Source organism: Mytilus galloprovincialis, chromosome 2 (genome assembly GCF_965363235.1).
Source record: "Mytilus galloprovincialis chromosome 2, xbMytGall1.hap1.1, whole genome shotgun sequence".
Classification (NCBI taxonomy): Eukaryota; Metazoa; Mollusca; class Bivalvia; order Mytilida; family Mytilidae; genus Mytilus; species Mytilus galloprovincialis.
The window spans coordinates 29122364-29147695 of NC_134839.1; the positions used below are offsets into that span (position 1 = coordinate 29122364).

The 25332-nt window shown below is 33.0% G+C and overlaps 1 protein-coding gene across 2 annotated transcripts; it reads left to right on the forward strand.

Moving 5' to 3' along the window:
- Positions 1-5336: 5336 nt before the first annotated feature.
- Positions 5337-23343, forward strand: LOC143063321 (uncharacterized). 2 transcript variants are annotated; one of them, XM_076235393.1, is made up of 12 exons: positions 5337-5466; positions 8480-8562; positions 10820-10909; positions 11566-11680; positions 13517-13584; positions 14366-14440; positions 15177-15309; positions 16002-16142; positions 18066-18083; positions 21108-21390; positions 22027-22458; positions 23102-23343. In XM_076235393.1, the coding sequence occupies exons 1-12, from the start codon at positions 5430-5432 to the stop codon at positions 23301-23303; spliced, it is 1677 nt and encodes a 558-aa protein (XP_076091508.1). In that variant the 5' UTR covers positions 5337-5429; the 3' UTR covers positions 23304-23343. The 2 variants fall into 2 exon arrangements, with proteins under 2 accessions (XP_076091508.1, XP_076091509.1); XM_076235394.1 differs by lacking the exons at positions 5337-5466; positions 8480-8562; positions 10820-10909; positions 11566-11680 and adding an exon at positions 12917-12971.
- The last annotated feature ends 1989 nt before the right edge of the window (positions 23344-25332 follow it).

The window sequence follows — 25332 nt, forward strand, 5'->3', positions numbered from 1 at the left end:
CTTTTCTTAAACTCATGTACTTATCTAGTGAATTCAAGAGGCCTTGCGATTTAAATTGTGTAAATTAAAAAAAGGATGTTGTAATTGTTTATAAATTTTAATTAGAATTAATACTCCCTGACCAGGCGTGATCTGTTTAAAAAGTTTGCCCCAAGCAGGAGGTGTTAATTGTCACACTAATCAGAAGAATTTTATTACGGACGCCATCACGAGTTGGTTGACCGTTATGGAATAACCGTTTCACAAATGATATCGGATATGTTTCTTACGTCGAAACTACAATCCCCTTTCCTTTCATGAATGTGACCTACCGAATTAGACTATTTACCGGATTTGTTATCACATAAGCAACACGACGGGTGCCGCATGTGGAGCAGGATCTGCTTACCCTTCCGGAGCACCTGAGATCACCCCAAGTTTTTTGGTGGGGTTCATGTTGTTTATTCTTTAGTTTTCTATGTTGTGTCGTGTGTGCTGTTGTTTGTTTGTCTTTTTTCATTTTTATCCATGGCGTTGTCAGTTTGTTTTAGATTTATGAGTTTGACTGTCCCTTTGGTATCTTTCGTCCCTCTTTTATTAATTTTATTTCTTTCTTTCTTCTTTTATTCTTTTTTTCAATTTGATTTATATCAAATATAATGTATTCAAAATTATAATAAAAGATATATCTCCGGGTGCGGGAATTGCTCACTACATTGAAGACCTGTTGGTGACCTTCTGCTGTTCTTTTTTCTATGGTCGGGTTGTTGTCTCTCTGGCACATCCCCCATTTTCATTCTCAATTCTATCCTTATATAAGGTTGAACAATTTTTGTTAGCTGTTGCTACATATACCTCATTAAAAAGCTTAAGATAATTATATTACTATCCTATGTACCCATGATACCTATGTAGTTTTTATATGGATATTTTGAAAAATTAAGAAAAAAAAACATGCCAAACAATAAGCACCTTAATAAGGTTGTATCAAACCTCAGTATAGGTGTAGATTTTAGGTAAAAGAATTTTTTTATTTTACTAAACTCTCAAACTTTAAAATTGATAAAATAAAATTATTGTATCAGATAATCTGATTAAACCTTCTCTATTTGATAAATCTGAGTCATGTAAGGATGTAACAGTTTGATTTTACATATACATGTACATCTTTATTTCATTGTGGCTATTGTCCTGTCAGTTAAACAAAATTTATTTTCAGTTAAAATTTAAAAATGTAGAGGTTATTTGGTCAAGTATGGTTCAGACAGGTCGAGTATGGTTAAGACTGACAAAAATAGGTCGAGTACAGGTAGAGAACGTGTTAAGACTGTTTCAGACTGGTCGAGTAATACTTCAGACTATTTTCAACGTCAAAAATAAGGGTCAAGTACAAATCAGTACAGTCGAGTACAGTTAAGATTAGGGTCGAGTAATGTCAAGTAAAATTCAGACCAATTCAGACTGGTCGAGAAAAAACCAGTACAGTCGAGTACGGATATAGGCCGTTTCAGACTGTTACTGGTTTGTAGTGTATGTACTCCATATAACTGCTTAAATTTTGGTTAAAGAGTCGGTATGTTACAACCATCTTCAGAATGTACAAAAGCCCCTATTAACTATGATTTTAAACACTAAACATACTGATTCTCAATACTGAAGATATAGTAAAGTACTGTATAGAGTATTATTACTGTTAACCATAACATCATCAATAACTGCTGCCTTTATATTTCGTTAGAAAAAGGGTGGACATCCAATAAAATGGTTTGACTCCAGGAAAAAACTACCTTAAGCTGCATTTGGTAAAACCTAATAGAAAGTTTGGTATTCAATGCTCTTCAACTAAGTCCTTTAATTGGCCTTATAATTTTTTTTTATTCAAGCCTCACTAATGAGCCTTTTGAAATCGAAACGCGCATCTGACGTTATAAAATTTTAATCGTGGTTTCGATGATGAATGTATTTAAGCAATTTCTTGTATCTTCTACCTTTGATAAAAAAAGTAAAATCATAAAAATATTGAACTCCAAGGAAAATTCAAAACGGAAAGTCCTTAATCAAATGGCAAAATCAAGAGCTCAAACACATCAAAAGGATGGATGACAACTGTCATATTTCTGACTTGGTACAGGCATTTTCTTCAGTAGAAATTATTTGATAAAAGACTGACATCAATTTTCAAATCAAGGTATCAAATTGATCAACACCGTCTCACGGATACGGTTGATTGTTTATCAGTCGTTGCAATAATAATAATTGTTTAAAGTATGAGATTCGATAGACTTGATACAATTTTAGTTTACATTTTATTGCTTGTTTTTTGTGGTTTTTTTTTTCGTTTATAATGGTCACGTTATCTATATTGTTTTTCTTTGTTGACATATTTGTTTGTTTTTATAGTGAATAAGATTCTAACACAATGTTGACTGCTGTACCTCTATTTTTTACATTTTTACTTAATAATATAATGTATGTTTGTTTTAAAATCATAAACATCGAAGACTGCTGTACCCGTATTTTTGAAATTTTACCTTTTATATCCGTTTGTTTTGTTTACACATCGGTGTCAATATAATGGAATTGTATGCGACTGTCATACAAGTGAGAGGGGTAGCTAGCTATAAAAACACCAGATTGTACATAAAATGTGCAAGTACAAAGTCCGGAATATGACAGATGCTATCCATTCGTTTAATGTGTTTGAACTTTTCATTTTGCCATTAAAAATTTTCCTCGGAGTTCGGTATGTTTTGTTATTTTACTTTTTTGTTTCACCCAAAGGTTTCTGCAATCTTCGTTCAAATGAAAACAAATCAAAAATTTCAATAGAACATTGAAACAAAGTTTATCGACAGGTTGTATGTATCCCCATTGGGCACTTATTGTGCCCCTTTAATAGCAGAATTGTGTTTGTACTGTTACGATTCACAGTTTATGACTAAACTCAGTAAAGACCCGTCGAAATTGCATTTGATTGATAAATCCAACAACACTTACCGTTATCTTGGTGATATTGTTTTGTTAAATAATCAAAAATTTTCTCAATATACCCAAAGGAACTAACTTTAGATAAATCAAATTCATTCGGTAATTTATATATTTCGGTTTTAAACGGGAAACTCCACACTAAAATTTACGACAAGAGACGATTTCCCGTTCCCTATTGTTAATTTTCCATTCTTAGATGGTGATGTTCCTTTGGCACCATCTTACGGTGTTTATATTTCACAGCTGGTGCACTGTGCCCGTGTCTGTTGTGACGTTTTTGATTTTAACGAACGCAATCTATGTATTACTGGAAATTATTAAACAAGGGATATCGTTACCATAAATTACTTAAACCTTTACTAATTTTTTCCATAGATATAAAGATTTGGTTTGAAGTTTGGTTTTACCTGTATAAAACTTATTCAAAACGGGATAGCACATCGTTATTTTTACGGAAATGTTGTTAACCGTGCCCGAAAATTTAGAAATGATCCATGTAAACTTGTCGCTCCTTTAAATAAACTTATTCCAAAAGGTTACATATTCAACACTGTAATAAGATCATTGAATATTTTTTTTATAGGTATAAGTATTGATTTTATTATCCGTTAATTAAAAGCTAAGTTAATATTACTAGTATGTTATATACATATACATATTCATGGATCTACAATCTGTCGAAACCTGTAACTTGGCATTGCACAAGGTCATGTTTTTCTCTGACTGTTTATGACGTCTTTACACTAAATCCATTGGATGTTGGATTCGTACGGATTGATAGTTTAATCTTAGATGCATGATTGTTTTATTAGTTGTTAGTGGTTCCGAACTAGCTGTCAGATAACTGCGAGTACTCTCAGATCTATTTCTAGTGTCTTTTTGTGTCGGGTTGTATAAGTACCCGGCCACGTTCACTTGTATTTTTGTCCATCTGATGAGTTAAGCCTTTTTCAACTGATTTTTATAGTTCGTTCTTATGTTGTTTTGTTATACCACTGTCCCAGGTTAGGGGGAGGGTTGGGATCCCGCTAACATGTTTAACCCCGCCACATTATTTATGTATGTGTCTGTCCAAAGTCAGGAGCCTGTAATTCAGTGGTTGTCGTTTGTTTATGTGTTACATATTTGTTTTTCTTGCATTTTTTTTTTATATAAATAAGACCGTTAGTTTTCTCGTTTGGATTGTTTTTCATTGTCTCATCGGGGCCTTTTATAGCTGAATATGCGGTATGGGCTTTGCTCATTGTTGAACGCCGTACGGTGACCTATAGTTGTTAATGTCTGTGTCATTTTGGTCTCTTGAGGACAGTTGTTTCATCGGCAATCATACCACATCTTCTTTTTTATAGGACATAACTAGCAAGGGGCATTAAAAGAAGAATTCAACCCTTTTTGTTTCATCGCTCACCATACTGTTAGGTACATTTGATCATCAATTTGCGAAGTTGATTCGATACATAACTGAAGCATGTGTTACTAGCCTTTACTTTACTGTTGGAGCTCTTATCAAATTAATCTAATACGTTTACTGAATACATTCAAGGTCAATGTTTTGGTAACCATGACCCTTTCAAAACCAGTGCACACGTACAAAATGTTTCGATAGAATTTCAAACATGTGAATCTAAGGTGGTGTGGCTTATCAACAAGTTATAGTTCATGTTGATGTTCTTATAACAATTTGACTTATAAGCAAAAGTGGGGTCTAACTTGAAGTTTTAACTGAAACATGAGGTGCAATTGTTATTTAAACTTGCTCTCAAACTCTAATTATGTTTGATTTTATAGCCAGTTGTGGTGTGTGCCCGTAATTTTTGTTGACACCTGTTTGACTGCTGGATTGCAATTATTGTCAAAATACCCTGTTATGTCTGCTTTGTTTGGTCACCCAATTTTGTCAATAAAGCGGAAATATAAACAACTGCCATACCAGTCTACGCAGGTTTAATTCTCAATTTTCTTTGGAAATGCATGTACCGAGCCAGGAATGTGGCAGTTGTTTTTTTACTTGTTCCGTTGATTGATAGCGTTTGATTTTGTCGTTTTTTATGGACTTCCCCCTTTTTTATATTTTCCTTGGAGTTTGTCATTTTTCTCATACTCATTCTCTAATTTTATAGAAAGTCACATTATGTTATGGCTCAAGCTTCAATGAGAAAAAATAATATTGTCCGAATTCCAAAATTCTCATTGTGTGCCACAAACTATTCGGTTTAATGTTTCCCGCTGCAACAAAAGATTATTGCGTTCAGAAATGAAAACACTGTTTATTCTTTTTATGAAGAAAAAACTTGTTGAATTATCTAGGTTATACAATATCCATTGCACGTAGGTAAACATATATCTGTTACGAATGCGTCATTGGGGAGGCCTTATCATACATATATTGCATAATTTGCATATGGTAATACTACAATCGAAAGAAATAAACTGTTACATCTTTGTAACAGCCTGTTGGACAAATGTTGGTAACCATAGGAATATTACAGAGTTTGCATGGTAGGTATCTCAATTTGGAAAGAAATATTTATCTCTATATATAATTCTTTTTTAATACTTTAAAGCAATCCGGGTTATCCGTTCTTTTTGACAATTTAAGACCTTTGTAAGAGATATACATATCCCGGGCTACTAATGTGATAAGGATATCATTATTATCTTAAGCTAGTTCTCGCAGCAAACTGGTACACCAAACCATATGTTTCGTGGTATCCAAAATAAGCAATATAACAGTTATAATTTATATACATTGTAAATGCTTCAAAGGAAAGACTCTATTGGCAATATTATTAAAGATACATTGCGCATGATAATTTAATAGAATAAGAATAACTAACTCTAAAGTTTTATTGATCTTCCTGGTGTGAATACACTCTTATGCATAAGAAAAGCAATGAGGGCGCTTCTTCAAAAAAAAACTTTCTTATATCATTGTTTGGATTGATTAAATCGAAAGAGGAAATGATTTTGTGCACGAGCATCACTGAAGAGACATGTATTGTCGAAATGAGCATCTGGTCAGAAACATTGATACCGTTATTGTTATTACTACACTGGGTTGATGCCTCTGCTGGTGGACTGTTAGTCCCCGAGGTACTGGCCGAAGTACTGGCATGAAAATACGGATTTTTTGTGTTATTAAAATTTGCTGTTACAAAATGTTAGAAATTATACATTAAGGAATGTATTTCCCTGATGCAAAGTGCTGATTCCTTTCACGAATTTGGCTGTACTTTTTGGACCTTCTGGATTATAGCTCTTCATCTTTTATATAAGCTTTTGATTTCAAATATTTTGGCCACGATCATCACTGAAGAGACATGTATTGTCGAAATGCGCATCTGGTGCAGGAAATAAAGGCAACAGTGGTATACCGCTGTTCAAAAATCGTAAATCTATGGACAAAAAACAAAATCGGGGATACAAACTAAAACTGAGGGAAACGCATTAAATACTAGAGGAGAACAACGACACAACATTCAAATGTAACACACATATCAACAGACTAAGCATTAGGCAAAATCCGATGAGAATAACCAATATAACATCAAAACCAAATACATGAATTTTGGATAGAAAAGTACCGTGACACGTCTTATAGTAATGTGAATTCATACTCAAATATAGGAGAAAAAAAACTAAACAACGAAAACACAACGTAAAAATGTTACACATACAGAAACGAACTATGATATAACAATGGCCATTTTTCTGACTTGGTACAGGACATTTTTAAAGAAAAATATGGTGGGTTGAACCTTGTTTTGTGGCATGCCAAACCTCGCACTTTGATGGCTTTGTTAAATATTATATTAAAATACAGGACTTCAATACAAATAAATAGGAGAACGTATTAGGCAAAGAAAAACATGAATAATAGATAACAAAAGGCATCAGGTTTAAAATTCAATACGTTAAAACCGCGCCTCGTTCACACAGTACTTACGAGTGACGCCCAGATATAATTGTTCGAAAGTCAAAAAAAGGTACAAAGTTGTACAGCTCTGAGGATCAAAAGTTGAAAAAGGTTGTGCCAAATACGGCTAGGGTTTTCTGCTTGTGATAATAACATCCTTATTATTTAGAACTATTTATGCTATTGCAAACAGTAAATTTTATCAAATGAATATAAAAAATGTACATGATAAAACTGACAGAAAAATTGAAACCGTTAATGTTATTACTACCACTGGGTCGATGCCTTTGCTGGTGTCACTGTTAGTCCCCTAGGGTATCACCAGCCCAGTAGCCAGTACTTCGGTACTGGCATGAAAATACGGATTTTATTGTGTTATTAAAATATTTTGTTACAAAATGTTAGAAGTTATACATTAAGGAATGTATCTCTCTCATGCAAAGTTCTGATTCCTTTCACAGATTTGGCTATACGTTTTGGACCTTTTGGATTATAGCCCTTAATCTTTTATATAAGCTTTGGATTTCAAATATTTTGGCCACGAGCATCATTGAGGAGACATGTATTGTCTAAATGCGCATCTGGTGTAGGGAAATTGATACCGTTAATGCTATTGTATTATTTTCATTATAATTGTAGATGTATTGACATAATTGTTGAATTCTCCAAAACTGACTAACTCAAAGCAGAGTTTATATTCCTGTCACATAATGTAATCATTATAGCGTTATTTTAACATTGTAATATAAGCAGGAGGTTTATCTAGCCATGAAACCAGGTTCAACCCACTGTTTTCTTTCTTAAAATGTCCTGTAATAAGTCAGAAATGTGGCAATGGTAATCACATAGTCTGTTTCTATGGTGGTGTTTGTTTTTGTTGCAGTTCAGTGTTTCAGATGTTCCGTTTTATTTCCTCTTATAGGTGGAGTTTTACCCCAGTTTTGGTTTGTGACGCGGATTAACTCTGAATTAAATCAATTTATTAATATTGAATAGTGGTATACTACTATATCTTTTATGTACAATAGTTATCAAAGGCACCAGGTTTATAATTTAGTACGCCAGACGCGCGTTTCGTCTACATAAACTCATCAGTGACGCTCATATTAAAATATTTATAAAGCCAAACAAGTACAAAGTTGAAGAGCATTGAGGATTAAAAATTCCAAAAAGTTGTGCCAAATACGGCTGAGATAATCTATGCCTGGGATAAGAAAATCCTTAGTTTTTCGAAAAATTCAAAGTTTTGTAAACAGGAAATTAATAAAAATGACCACATTATTGCCATCGACCCAGTTGTGTAAATACTTATCAAAGGTACCAGGATTATATTTTAGTAAGCCAGACGCGCGTCTCGTCTACATAACTCATCAGTGACGCTCATATCAAAATACAGGATATACAAGATGTGGATAACATTTTAATATTTAAATTATAACATAAAATCACTTGGCAAAATGTTTTCAACCAACATTGATGCATGTTAAATTTGGTCTTTATTTGAAATAGAAATGACGTTCTTACTGAAATGAAAGCATCTCAAAACAATTTATGTGTTATGTTAAGATATGATGCTGTTTAACATATGATTTACAGTTTTATTAGTGATTGGTGTCCCTGGAAAACATGATCATGGGAGTCCATTTAGATGTTTTGACCATAGTTGTCATCCTGACGAGGTAAATTGATATTATATCCTTGTGGCATTAATAAGAGTTTCTAAAAGTGAAAAATGGAGAGAAAAAAAATCTCAAATTGTTTTAATTTAATAATCATTTTTTTTAAAAATGTGTGATTGCACCTTGTGTTATGATATCACTTGCGTTTGGGTTGTTGTCATATATGTGCAAACACTACCATTTGTAATACTGAGAACGAACTCGACGTGTTCAGAACTATTGAAGACAGCTTTATGCTTTTAACTTTATGAATATCAAATATATGTTGAACGTTAAGGGTACACCATAGAACAAGCCAGTTGCATGGCGTTAAGTTAGTCATTTTATAATACCCTCTGGACAGCACCAATTCCAACAAAACACACATGGGCCCTATGAGGCGGGTTAAATCGATGGTAACAGGACAATAAAAAATCAAACGTAGCAGCTAGAAAGAAATGATCAAGGTCAAAACAAATGGCATAAATCCGCCTGATTATTTCTTTGCTACAAATATTTTTCATCGACAATGCTTCATTTCTATGTTTGTATCAGCTGTTAAAAAATGTTCCTACCCATCTGCTCATTTATGGTATATAGGTATAAGAAGATGTGGTATGCATGCGAATTATGCAACTCTCCATCCGAGTCACAATTGTTAATGTTATTAAGCTGGGGTCACACATTCACGAGTTATACTGCCATCCTTGACAGGACCTTTCCCGATTAAAATTTGTCTAAAGCCTGATCAAGATCCTGTGAATCGTGGATGGACATTCAATTTTTAATAAAAATTTGTAAATCAATTAATTCAATCACGACAACAATCAGATATTGTTCAGGAAGCGTCGATATTCAACCGTTTCCAAGCGAATTTATCCCGATAATCCCGTTCTCAATCCGCTTCTAATCCAATTTGTATATTTCGCCTGGTAAAATTCGACCGAGTCTGTCACGACTGCGTCCAGATTCTTCCGGATGTAATCCGACAGATATCAGACAGTGACCAGACAGTTAACCGACGCTGACGGAAGTTATCCGTTCGAAAACTGTCGGCATACTCGGGATGATCAGGTACTGTCGGAACGTAATCCTATCACGATCCGCTCTATAGCACTGCAAACGGCTTTTTCTGGTCTCAGTCGTATTGCATTCTGCAATTGTCGGGACTCTGACGTGGTTATCATTGACGAATTTTGTATTAATAACGGGACTGTTCCGGAACGGTTTCGGCAAAAACGGTTCGCAATCGACAAGATCTGGATGCAATCTGGACTCAATCGGCAGAAAAACAGCTATGAAAAGTTTCTCCAGATCATTCCCGTGCCACAGGACACCATCCAGAATACACAGAACATTGGTAAGATTTTGATCCGATACAACAGAATCTGTCGCGACATAGGCACGATTGTAATCCGATTAGACAAAATCGACTGAGTTTCTCTGAATGTTACGGGACGCACCTAACAGTCGAGGTGTTTCGCCGAACTATTCGGAACCTTCCCGACCCGTATGAATCTGTTACAAACTTAAACGACTGCGTTCAGACAATGATATGACATTCCAGATAATTGAGGATAGTAATCCGACTTTTTCACATTTCTTGTCGTATCGCTGTCTGATCTCAAACGGGAGCAATAATCGGCAATGTGTGAACCCCGCATCAACCATTATAGGTCACTAACAACCATACACATATAATATCATAAAAACTAGGAAAACTTGTCAAAGATTAAATCTTACCTACTCGTTTCTTTTGTTGATTATAAACTAGACATTTAAACTGTCGCTGCCCGCTGACATGATTTTTTTGTTTGCTATTTTATGACAGAATTAGATTTTATATGCCAATGCAACTGAACGCACGTTAGCTTCCAAATAAAAATAAAATCTATACAAATGAATGATTTTAAAAGATCCACGTATTTCTCAGTCTCTAAATTGAAGATCAAAATATAATTTTTCGTGGTATTTTACTTGTACGCATATATTTGGTTTAATTGTTTGACTTCTTACTGGAAGTAATCATAATTATTAAAAAATCAAAATGAATTAAAACTAAGCGTATACCTTTTTATTGTTACATAAACTTGCTGACAGGATACTAAAATAAGAATTGTGTGTTGGAAAATGAAATAAGATTCACATCTTTAAGTAGTATACATTATCAATGACTATTCGTTCAAGAGAAGTCTTTTAACATGACATAATGTGTGATAAAATCGGAATTTTGAATTCATTGTTTAATATGTGCATTGTATTGTTTTCCGTTTTACAGATATGTATGATAACCTTACACAAAGATCACATGCAGGCAAACTGTCATCCAGACCATGATCCTCATGGGCCACCACATGCACCACCACACGTAAGAATAAAGAAAATAATTTTTGTCACACACATTTATATATACTGTGGATTCATTATTTTTTGTGGGATACCAATTTTAGTGGAATTCGTGGGTTCAGATAAACACGAATTTTAATGAGCAACGAACTACAAATGTTCTATAAAGTTGTATGCAAACATTGGTAAAATCACGAAATCAAATATCAAGGCATAAGTTTTCTAAATCCACGAAAATTTGTAACCACGAAAATAAATGAATTAGTAAAAAAACATATCCCTTCGTATACTAATAAAGATATATATCTGAAATAATTGAGATACGGTCTCAGTATTTAACTTATTATAACCAAATTTGTCATAAATTACCCAACCCCCTTGTCCAACAATCTCTTCACAACTGCTGTCAGAGTCTACTATTAACATGAATACACTGAATATTGATATAGTACTGTTTGTTTCTTATACCTGAAACTAGCAAATGCTACAGGGATAGCTTAAGTTTTTTTGGTACATGTATCTTCTTAGGCATTTAAAGTATATACACAATATTAAAAAAAAACCAATCATGAAATATGTTCAATTAACTTTCTTAATCATATACTTTGAAGCTTCAACGTATATAGTAACGTGTAAACATTCAAAAATGTATTTATAGTTTTTATTTTGTTAATTTAGTTAGAACACGTGCGCCTGTGTTCAGAGAGTCTTTTTGATGGCCAGAACCATGACAATGGATTCGAGTGTTTTTGCAATAATGAGGAATGTATCCAACAAGTGTTAAATTACGTGTGTAAGTTCATTCATTATATTTTTAACATGTTTAGCTTTAAAACGATTTAAAATAATATTAGTACTATACTTTATAAACTAAATGCGTCTGGAAATATCATTCAAACGGAGAAAATCAGATATTTAAAAAAAACTTGTACCTTTGCAACATGTGCAGATGCATGTTTGACTGAATACATGAATAAATATGCTTAACAAACGTTTCTGACATAGCTTTGATAGAACTTTGACATAATAAATTTAAAATTCAAAAATCTGTTCCTGCAAGAACCAATGGAAAAGAAAAGGACACACGTACATGATCAGGCTCTCACATCACCCTGATAAATCAAAACACAAAAAAATTATGTGTGAAGTCACCAAATGCAAGTTTGACAGGCCATTCACTCCATTAATTAACTCGACGGTTCATTGCAACTTGTCGAAAATGAGTTGCTTGTCCTTCGGGAGGGGTTCCCGAAAACTCAAACTTTTGTTGGGCTCGTATTCCTCTATCACTGGTTATCTATATAGTTGTTTTGTTAACTCGTCGTAACGGTTATTTCTTCTTGTTTTTGTTCCAACTTGTACTTGTTCTAATTGATTTCTAGGAAAGTTTAGGCTTTAATGCAATACAGAAAGCTCAAAATGGTTAAAAAAAAATATGGTTAAGCGCTCACGTCATTCAGAAGTATAGAATATAAAACATTTAGAAACGACCGAATACTATCGGAAGCCTCCCATTCAGAAAAGAATAATAAAAAATAGTATTCATATATCATAAATAGGATTTTATAAAGCAGCAGTAATGAGAATAATTTCATATACCAGATTAGCATCCTATCTAAATTAAAGAATTACATCCGATCTCAGTTTGTGTTGTGATATCCTTGGCCAAAGGTTACATTATAGGTTTTATCTTCATTTCCTTGATAGTTCATTTGATCTTGAACTGTCAATTGATCAATATTCAGGTTAACTAGGTTAATTTATTGTAGCGCTCCTAACAAATTAAATGTATTCTAAAAATCTGAAAACATGAAAAAATCAGATTACATCTTCGTCATGTTCGTGTGTAGAATACTTGTTTTGTTACAAGCATTGAAACTATGCCTTCTTGTTGATTAAAAAGGTACTCTTTTCACCTTCTAAAATGTTTGTTTGACCTCAATATTAGATAAAAACACGAGGAAGGTTGACCTCTTTCATCTGAAATACAATTTCTCTATGACACCAATCTCTTATCTAAACACAATTCTTAAGAATGGTATATAAAATATTTCTTGTCTTTGTGATTCTACACATAACTGTTGGTAAGTTTTTGAACGATTTTAAATAGTAAGCAAGTGATATTTTATCAAACCTTAATGTAACATTAGAACAAATAACTTGATATGACCTTGGAAATATACACGCACTTGCTTTAAGGTCGTTAGTTTCACTGTAGTATAATTATTATAAATAAACTGATACCAAAACTTTAAATTTTTCGAAATATCAAGAATGGAGTAAAATACCTTAGCTGTATTTGGTAAATTTTTAGGACGTTTTGGCTCCAAAAGTCTCTTCAACTTTGTACTTAATTTGGTCTAAATAACTGTTTTGTAAGCGTACAAAAATGTTAACGTGGTATTCATGATGACATGGATGAGTTTTATAAATATGAAATGCTTCCAGCGGAAGCCGGATTGCGATTTGTTTACTGATTTAAAGAATAAATATAGATGCTAAGAAACAAGTTTCTAAAAAATAATAGAAAACGTAGTGAATATTGAAATTGGTCGGCATTTTCCTAAGAGTTTTGGAGTAATTTATAATAAGACAAGACTATAAGTTGAAAAAGTTTGATAACTTTCAGATGGTCATACTAATCCACCACCGGATAAAGACTTTGTGTGTGACACATACGCCTGCAACAGTAATGAGGTAAAAATAAAAAATGTTAAGTGTTATTTAACATGTATTTACTTGATCTAAAATGCTTTCTTGCTATATAGCAAAGTTTTCACTGTAAAACTGACCAACATTTAACGTTCTGATATATTCTGATTATTAACAAAATCGTACTTGCACCCCATTTACATAAAGGAAGAAGAGTTTCGTGCATTAAATTTTGAACAAGATATAATGTGTATTTCAACAACGTATGTTTAAAGGACGACATCAAAAGTTCAATGTAGGATAAAAAACTTAATTCACATAGTTTTTTCACTGAACACCCCCCCCCCCCCCCCTTAACTTAATTTCGGGAAAATTGATTTACCTTTATAGATCTTTGTAAAATCGATTTTGGATTAACAAAACTTGCAGCAATGTTGACCCCCCCACCCCAAACTTGATTTAAGTTTATTTATCCTACATCGATCTTTTGATGTCGTCCCTAAGGCTAAAGTCCATATAAAAATATTTCATTATCATACTCCTTCAAAGAAGAAACCGTCTTTATTGCTAGATGCAAAATGTCTTAATTAACACGTATCTTCATTAAAAATTTAACGTCTAAATGAAAGATCATTTGCAAATAGAGTAAGATCTTTGGTTGTGTTTATTAAAAAGAAGAAATGTCATATAGATGAATAGTAAAATAGGTAGTGGTTAAGATATATATCAATACTCTATGCTTACCTTAATGTCTTACGGTTATTTGTTTGGTTGTTGTTTTATTGAACTGAATACTTTTACCTAATTATCGTATAAACACGTACAGATTTGCAGAATAAATAATGTTGGTGGAGCAATCAGAGGACAGTGCATGGATGATCCTGGTCAACATGGTATAATTGTAAGTATGTGATTTTTTATAGACAGCATACATATGTAAGTCTGGGTGGTCATAAACAACATGGATCAACATTTAAGTTTGAATGGTTCAAGTCAATAGTTGTATTTATAAGTACGTATAAACATAAACAACATGAACTTGAGAATGGGATTGTGGAATGTTTCAAAAAGACAACAACCTGACCGAAGAGCAAAAAACACCGAAGGGTCTTCAAAACTGCAAGAATATCACACAACCTTAACAACATGTTATACATGTAAGTACGAATCACTTGCATCTAGGTACAGTGTTTTTTTACTATAACATGATAAGAAAACGTCTCAATGAAATACATATCATAACATTTGTCTGTTACTTAATATTTTAGTATTTTACAGCTGACAAGGATTAAGAACAAAACAACAGCATATAGGGATTGTCAGTTTCCTTTTATCGATGGTTGGTGTTTCATTCCGTGCACTAGTATTCCAACTCCCTCTACAATAAAACAAAACACTGCCCTGTATTATAGAACAAACATACCAACGTATTCCCTTATATAAAAATCATATAAGAACTATTCATAAGTAATGAAAAAAACTCAGTATAGATATCATAGACAGGTTTGTCTTTATGTATGTATATATTTGAGCTATAAGCAAACAAAGTACATATTTTATAATACATGATGTTCCAGGTTTCAGATTTATAATAGCATGACTGACATTAAATAATCAAATGTCTACCTTAATAAAAGGTCAGGTTTGGCTGTCCATTTTTTCTGAGGGTCGGACAGGAATGCTATTGTAATACCAGACAGTGTGTCAACGATGCACGGGCTGTTACAACAACATCAACTACCACAACTACCACAGCTCCTCCACCCTCTGGTTAGTTTGTTAGTTGTTGATTTGGTGTCTTCTTATTTACATTTAATAATGGTTTGTAAATATGAGTAACAAATGGGACGAAAACCGTAAAATTTCGAAATCTAATGCTCTCTTGGATGATACTATATTTTTTACAATATTAATGCGCTGAGCCAATGTTTTCTTAAAATTTTAATCAAATCCACGGCAACACACCGTGAAGTATAACTACCATAGAATGTATATTAGAACTAGAAAGAAATCATTTTGTCCTACAAAAAGCTTTATTGTTTATAATAGAAAATATCTATCCTTGATACAAAATCAGTATACATGCATTAGGCATAATAAAATACACAAGAGCAAAGGAACAGCGTTTGTACTGCGGTTCCTTATTTCAAAGTAACAGACCTTCAACGAAGACTAAAAAAAATATATTCCTTCATTGCAAGTTAGAAACGGCGCCATGCACGTTTCTGAGTGGAATAATTTGCATGACACCAAATCAGTGGTATGATTCCAAAGACACAACTCTCCAGAAGAGACCAAAATGACACAGAAATTAACAACAAATAAAAAAACATTTTTTTTCAAAGGAAACAGTTTTTTTTCTCTAATGCTGTATTTATTGTTAGGAAGGAGTTGTTTTCCTTAAAAGTATTGTCGTAGTAAATAACACACGAAAGTATACTTAATAAAAATATTTATTACAGGGGTGCCTACATTTCATCCATTGTGTGTAGACCACGATACAAGATGCGCATTATATAAAGACAGTTTATGCCATGCTACGACACAGGCGTATGTCATTGCAACATGTGCCAGAACATGTAACTTGTGTGATCAGTATATAGGTATGTGTTATGTAGATTACTGTTACTTATGCATATTACTTTTCAAATTGATTATAGACAAATTACATGCAGTTTTCTAGAAAGAAAGAAAATATCCCTGCATGTAGAAAGTTTACTTTTCCATCTTTTGTCAAACCTTAGAATGTTTACACTTTTTATGAATAATATTTCGCTGCTTGTACTATCAGTGTTCGAAAGTGTTATCTTCTTAGTGTCGAGCACTTCCATTTTTACTGTGATTTTTCTTATACTTATAATTTTGTAAGTGTGCTTAATGCAAATTTACTTCTCTCTCAAATGATCTTAGGCTATTTCTCCTATTCGGTTTAGGGCGTCTTAGTTGTTGTACTTTTTAATATTTTAAATGTTTATGCTTGCACACTTTAAGTATAGAGATTAATTGGTTACAGTTATTCCCGAAACTTTCGACGAGCATTCATACAAAAGCCTTTTTGTTAATAGATATAGGAAGATTTTTGTTAAGTTCATTTGCTATTTATATACTTGAAAAGGTAAGTTATGGCGTAGTATGATTTCATTGGTAGATAACTATGGACTAAAATGTAGACTGTGACGATTTTAAGACAAATTGTAGTAGTGTTTCGCCAATTTTATGTAAATAAACTCATCATAGATACCAGAATTAAATTTTGTATATACGCCAGACGTGCGTTTCGTCTACAAAAGACTCATCAGTGATGCTCGAATCCAAAAAAGTTAAAAAGACCAAATAAAGTACGAAGTTGAAGAGCATTGAGGACCAAAATTACTTAACGTTTTGCCAAATCCAGCTAAAGTAATCTATGTCTGAGGAAGAAAAGCCTTAGTATTTCAAAAAAATTCAACATTGTAAACAGTTAATTTATAAATATAACCATATCAATGATAATTCATGTCAGCACAAAAAGTGCTGACAACTGGGCTGGTGATACCCTCGGGTATGAAATCTCCAGCAGCAATTTCATCGACCCAGTGGTTGTAAATAAACTCATCATAGATACCAGGACTACATTTTGTATATACGCCAGACGCGCGTTTCGTCTTCAAAAGACTCATCAGTGACGCTCGAATCCAAAAAAGTTAAAAAGGCCAAATAAAATACGAAGTTAAAGAGCATTGAGGTCCAAAATTCCTAAAAGGTTTACCAAATGCAGCTAAGGTAATTTATGCTTGAGGTAGAAAAGCCTTAGTATTTCAAAAATTCTAAGTTTTGTAAACAGTTAATTTATAAATACATGTATAACCATATCAATGATAATTCGTGTCAGCACAAAAAGTGCTGACTACTGGGCTGGTAATACCATTGAGATTTTTAAATATTCATTCATAATGAATGAAAACAATTTGTAATATTTCAGATGATAATAGAGATAAATAGATGTAGGAAGATGTGGTATGAGTGCCAATGAGACAACTCTCCATCCAATTTATAAAAGAAAAGTTAAACCATTATAGGTCAACACGGATCCTTGGCTCACACCGAACAGCAAGCTATAAAGGGTCCTAAAAATTACAAGTGTAAAACTTTTCAAATGGGAAAACCAACACTTTTTTCCCGACTTTTAGTTGTAGTTCAACGAGCCAAGGTTGTATGCCAAATTTAAGAAGATTATGACTTTTCTTATATTCCACAAAAAAAAAAGTTTTACCTATGTCATGTATAAGTTAATATTATGTTGTAGATGTCACGTTTCAAGCATCAAATTAAGCTCAAAACAATTGTATTGTGTTCGAGATCTCATTGTATGTGGTTGATGACATATATATCTCTAAACTGTTGATCATTACTACAAATCGAATATGTATATTTTCACGACTTTTGATATATTTGAAAATAAAAATTCAACAATTCTGACAAAATAATCGATGAAAATAAAACAGTGAAATAGATGTTCAAATGTATTCAAGATCTTTCAATTTTAGCTTCTTTACACCTACCAAGTAAGTTAACATAATTACCTTATTTATTATTTCATTATAAAATGTTGAGCTTACAAAAGATATATATTAGGGAAAAAATGATATAAAAGGATTGAAGAAGTTGAGTACTAGAATACCTGATACCTTTTAATACTGTGTTTTGATGAAAAACAAATCATCTATTTTGTATGAATTATATGTTTAGCGAAATTCTTATATTGTGTATAAATAATTTTCTTGACCTTTGAATTAAAACAAAAAACTTTTTGAAAGGAATGATTAAGTAAAAAGGATAATATATGTAAAAAGTCATTATATGAAAAAGAAGATGTGGTATTATTGCCAATGAGACAACTTTCCACAAGAGACCAAAATGACACAGACATTAACAACTATAGGTCACCGTACGGCCTTCAACAGTGAGCAAAGCCCATACCGCTATAAAAGGCCCCGATAAGACAATGTAAAACAATTCAAACGAAAAACTAACGGCCTTATATATATAAAAAAAAAAATGAACGAAAAACAAATATGTAACACATAAACAAACGACAACCACTGAATTACAGGCTCCTGACTTAGGACAGGCACATACTAAAATAATCTGGCGGGGTTAAACATGTTAGCGGGATCCTACCCCCTAACCTAGGACAGTGGTATAACAGTACAACATAAGAACGAACTATAAAAATCAGTTGAAAAAGGCTTAACTCATCATATAGACAAAAATACAAGTGGACGTGACCGGGTATTAATCTTGTACATCCCGACAACAAAAAGACACTAGAAACAGATCTTAGAGTACTCGCAGTTATCTGACCGCTAGTTCAAAGCCACTAACAACTAATAAAAAAATCATGCATCTAAGACTAAACTATCAATCCGTACACATCCAACATCCAATGGATTTAGTGTAAAGACGTCATAAACAGCCAGAGAAAACATGACCTTGTGCAAAACTAAGTTACAGGTATCAACAGATTGTAGATCCATGAATGTGTATATATATATATAACATACTAGTAATATTTAGTTTGCTTTTAATTTACTGATAACAAAAACAATATTTATACCAATGAAAACAATATTAAATGATCTTATTACAGTGTTGAATTGGTAACCTTTTAGAATAAGTTTATTCAAAGGGGCGATAAGTTTACATGGATCATTTCTAAATTTCCGGGCACGGTTAACAACATTTCCGTAAAAATGAGGATGTACAACCAAATATCAAAACCAAATCTTTATATCTATGGAAAAATTTAGAAAGGTTTTATGTAATTTATGGTAACGATATCCCTGGTTTAATAATTTACCAGTAATACATAGATTGCGTTCGTTAAAATCAAAAACGTCACAACAGACACAGGCATAGCGAACGAGCTGTGAAATATAAACACCGTAAGATGGTGCCAAAGGAACATCACCACCTAAAAATGGAAAATTAACAATAGGGAACAAAAAATCGTCCCTTTTGTCGTAAATTGTTTTTTTCTTCTGTATTTTGAAGAAGAATGACATTATCATGGAAAACTCCAATAGAGCCTAAATAACGGACATTAAACTTGATACTATTAAATTCGCTACATGTTTATGATTTGGTTCGTGTAGCAATCTACCAATCTGGGACAGAATCATCAGTGGGGTATCTACCTTAAAGAATATTCCGATCACACTGCCTACATCACTGAAATCGTTAGTCGACATCTTAGTATCACAGGCACTTGTCTAAATTTTTTCCCCTATAAACCTTAATATTAAGGTATAAAGGAAAAAAAATTCTGAGACAATTGCCTGTGTTTAGTATTGTCATTTAATGTCAATATCTACATATACACTAGGATGGAGGAAATCTGTTGTCGACTCTTACATTAGGGACTCTGTGGGATTTGTATAGATATTTCATAATTATTGTATTATTTGAATGTACCCTATTGTATTGCAGAAGAAATTTAACTTACATAGTTTCAGACAATCATTTGACCTTTGACCCCTAGCACGTGGCAGACTTTGATGACAATGCAATTTCTTTCTGCCAAATTTCTGTCTAAACTGAATGTATATATACCAAATGTGTATAAATGTGAATCACTTAAATATATTGACTTTAACACATTTTTTCGGTTTACTTATATCTTATATTGTGGTCATCAGCTTTTTTAAATGATTAAAATATGACATATAGAGAGATTATGAAAGTGAAATTGTAAAAAAGAGAAAATATAAAAAAGAAGATGTGGTATGATTGCCAACTCTCCACAAGAGACCAAAATGTGACACAGAAATTAACAATTATAGGTCACCGTCCGGCCTTCAACAATGAACAAAGCCAAAACCGCACAATTTGCTATAAAAAAACCGAAATAACAACGTAAAACAATTCAAACGAGAGAACTGATGGCCTCATTTAACTACAAAAATTGAACGAAAAACAAATATGTAACACATCAACAAACGACAAGGCCATTTTATCAAACTTGACAATTTTTAGCAGGACAGTGGTTGTTTCACTACTACAATAGTTACATTGTAATTACTGTTTTTGCCTGTTTTAATTTAATAATAGTTTTGATATTTTTATTGCGTTTTTGATGCTTATTATCTTGAAAACTTATACAGATAAACTGAAACTTTAAAAAGAGGATCATGATCAATGTGATAAGATCTACACATACGTCAACATGACTGAAATTGTCAGTTAACAATTAATTCTGTTATTCCCCTTTAACGAAGATTCTTATATAAAAAAAAAGGTGGCAATTGTTGAAGATGCAGGTGAGCGGAACTGGGTCTTTGCTATTTAGAATGACTAATTACAGAAACAAATTTTAGCAAATAATACATGGCAGCCACAATTTAACACAAACACGATCCCTTCTCCAAAGTATGAGTCCATCATTTTTTATATTAAATAAAATCAAGATTTTATAAAAACACCGGACATCTAACCCCTCATAGTTCTGCGAATATATATATGTTTATACTGGTAGTTGTTTTTATACCTAGCTTTATACTTATAATGTAAATTGAATTGTTCTAAATAAGTAACAGCTTCAACTATTCAACAAACAACATCGACAACAAATACACCAACAACAGTGACAGCAACGACAAAACCAACGACAACGTCAATACCAACAAACCCAACAACGGCCACCTCAACAACGGGACCTGCAAAATGTAACACGTGTGGTGATATCGATAATTATATACCTTGCTTCTCTAGAGATGTCTTTAGTAACCAGACGTCAGTCTGTCCTGCTGGACACAACTTTTGTATGACTGATATATATACGGATGCTGATGGTAATGCAGACCTTTTTAAACGGTTTGTATTAATACGCTTGCAATAATTAATTATATTCTGCAATTGACATATATCTACTATCATACAAATACATGTGCAGTACAGATAACATGAAGCGATAAACGCGTACACGATTTTAATTGTCTCCTGGTACCCTGCTTCTTTTAGGATCGTACGGTTATGTTCAAATTACTGTTTAAATCACACATGTGGCAAATTTAATATAGCATTTACGCCAATTAACTGGTAAACTGTATCGGAAACGTTTCGATATATAAGTTATTGCATGCATACGAGGTTCGTGTAAGAAACGTTATAGAGTATTTTCCCATTTAGTTCAAAGTGAGCTCATACTGATTTCTAATACACAAATGAGAGTCACCTAAAGGTATTTATTTTTTTCGTGTTTTAAACAAATTGATTATTGGTTGTTTTACGTCCAGTGGCAAATATCATATATAAAGATAAGGAGATGTGGTGCGATTGCCAATGCGATAGCTATCCACCAAAGTCAAAATGAAGTAGATGTAATATACATGCATGTTTAGGGCGACCAAAGACGGAACAGGAGAACATTGAACACTTGGAATTGTTGCCGAATCAAACAAGGCCCATCTTAAATCACTTTAGCATATAACAAAATAATGTATTTTACAGATGTGTAACAGAACAAACATGCAACACAAAGTGGACCAATGACTCTGCAAAGTTTGATTATTGTCGAAAATACGGAGTGGTAGCCAACGATAACGCTTATGAATGTCATTTCTGTTGTACTGGGGATGGATGTAATACAAGCATAAAACCTTCCGATTCTACTCTTGTAGTACCAACATCGATAACAAATACACCAACAACAGTGACAACAACGACAAAACCAACGACAACGTCAATACCAACGAACCCAACAACGGCCACCTCAACAACGGGACCTGCCAAATGTAACACGTGTGGTGATATCGATAATTATATACCTTGCTTCTCTAGAGATGTCTTTAGTAACCAGACGTCAGTCTGTCCTACTGGACACAACTTTTGTATGACTGATATATTTACGGATGCTGATGGTAATGCCGACCTTTTTAAACGGTTTGTATTAATACGCTTGCAATAATTAATTATATTCTGCAATTGACATATATCTACTATCATACAAATACATGTGCAGTACAGATAACATGAAGCGATAAACGCGTACACGATTTTAATTGTCTCCTGGTACCCTGCTTCTTTTAGGATCGTACGGTTATGTTCAAATTACTGTTTAAATCACACATTTGGCAAATTTAATAATGCATTTACGCCAATTAACTGGTAAACTGTATCGGAAACGTTTCGATATATAAGTTATTGCATGCATACGAGGTTCGTGTAAGAAACGTTATAGAGTATTTTCCCATTTAGTTCAAAGTGAGCTCATACTGATTTCTAATACACAAATGATCACAAATGAGGGTCACCTAAAGGTATTTATATTTTTCGTGTTAACAAATTGATTATTGGTTGTTTTACGACCAGTGGCAAATATCATATATAAAGATATGGAGAAGTGGTGCGATTGCCAATGCGATAGCTATCCACCAAAGTTAAAATGAAGTAGATGTAATATACATGCATGTTTAGGGCGACCAAAGACGGATCAGGAGAATATTGCACACTTGGAATTGTTGCCGAATCAAACAAGGTCAATCTTTAATCACTTTAGCATATAACAAAATAATGTATTTTACAGATGTGTAACAGAACAAACATGCAACGCAAAGTGGAGCAATGACTCTGCAAAGTTTGATTATTGTCGAAAATACGGAGTGGTGGCCAACGATGACGCGTATGAATGTCATTTCTGTTGTACTGGAGATGGATGTAATACAAGCATAAAACCTTCCGATTCTACTCTTGTAGTACCACATGCCTTTCTGATTGTCGGAAAATAAAAATAATACAAGTTGTAATAAATGTATTTTTGTAACGTAATCATTCGTTTAAATAAAGTTTACAAAAAAAAATCTTGTTCAAACCAGAAGACTGTCACAATATTTAAACTTAAGAAAAAGTAGCCATCAATACTTGAATTTCTAGAACTTATCAGAGAAAACAATGGTGCTATGGATTAGTGGTTTTATTCCTTCAACGTTTTACACTTGAGAAGAAAAAGGGAGATAAGTCAATGACACAACTACACATCAACACAAAACACTTTAAAATAAACGATAGCTGGATATATTATGGAATTTAGTAAAAGACTTCTGTCTATCTGTGGTCAAGTTAGACCATGCATAGTCGTATTCTTAAGGAATAAAGCAGAAAAAAGTTTAATAAAACAGAGATTTCCAAAAATATATCATTAATCTGAAATATTACAATGGACAAAACTGAAAGATACACATCAAAACACAAACTAAGCCCCTATATCCAGTGTACGCGTCTAAATCCACTAGCGGTTATAATATATAGATACAAGAATATATATAGTCATTTGATCAGCAATCACAATTACAATCTCGATAGTGACAGCCAACTTATCTGTATTTGGAGTTCCATGGCGGATATTGCCTGCAAAGAAGACAACTCTCCTTACGGAGGTCATGCGATCCAAAAATATATATTCTAGTAAGATTTATGAGATTTGTGCGACCACTTTTAGTGAATTCTTTTGATATCATATAATCTTCCTATCTAAACTTCATTAATTACATAGAGATTAATACATGGCCTTTTCCATATTAGCGTGGGTATCATCCCGAGACCCCCATATCAGCCCGAGACGGAGTCGCGGTGCTGATATGGGTCGAGGGATGATACCCAGGCTGATATGGAAAAGGCCATGTATTAATCGCTTTATCATATACTTCCGACAATAGTTTTATGTAAGGCAAATAAACAAATGCAATAACTAAAACAGTCAAAAACTTTATAAAGAAGTTAAATTATGAATCAAATATAATATAATTGTCCAACAACAGCATCACTACCTCCATATATATGTATGGTAACATTTCCTAGAGGCATTTTGAAACATTGAAAATTTGGAGGAGTTTTATGATCATTATTACTCCATGTTTGTTGTACTAAAATGATTCATAATTGTCAATGGCATTTGTGAGCAAGTACTAAACTATCCCCACAAAACTTCCCGTGAATTTTGACGTCGTCATAAAAAATATCTGACGTCACAATGGAAAAGTAAACAACCGATACCGGATATACCGGAAGTAACTTGCACGAGAGGCACTATTATGGGTTTTGTGCACGAGATGCCCCTGATATGGGTTATCAGCCCGGGTGGGAAATTATGGCTTGTGTACTTCCGCTCATTACACATATACAAAAGCTATCATATCAATACTAAGTATATGATAAATTTGGTTAATATACACTCATATTGTTATGGACTTCTGCACATATAAAAAAATATTGGAACATCAAAGACGTTTGCTTCATTAATTCTGCTTTGTATTTTGGCTACCATGTACAAATTGATTATGAAGATCGGTTGAGAACTTAACTAAAGTTAAAAGATTATTTTAATTTTGTATTGCGAAATTCCCATTTCTGTGTATTTGTTGTATCATTGCTGGCATGTGGAGTACTGCATGACAGAATTGATACGATATTACAGGGATAATTTTTCCTGTGATGATTATTTTTTTTTTTCTTGATAGCGAGTTTATAGAAACTTCATTTCTTACGAAGACATTATTGCATTAGGGGTTCCAAATAGTAAAGTTGAAAGTTTAACGGAATCATCTTTCACTTTGTTGACCGTTCTGTTATATCTAACGTCATTTACGACCAGAATCACTATATATATATAAATGTTCCACTCGTGTTTACATAACCTATGTAGTGGGGTTTGAGTTGCTCAATCTTTGGTTTTCTTTGAAGTGTATTTTTATTGTTGTGAAAGTCCGGTAGTCACGTCAGAGACCGATAAAGAAACAATTCTGGTTTGAAAAATTCATA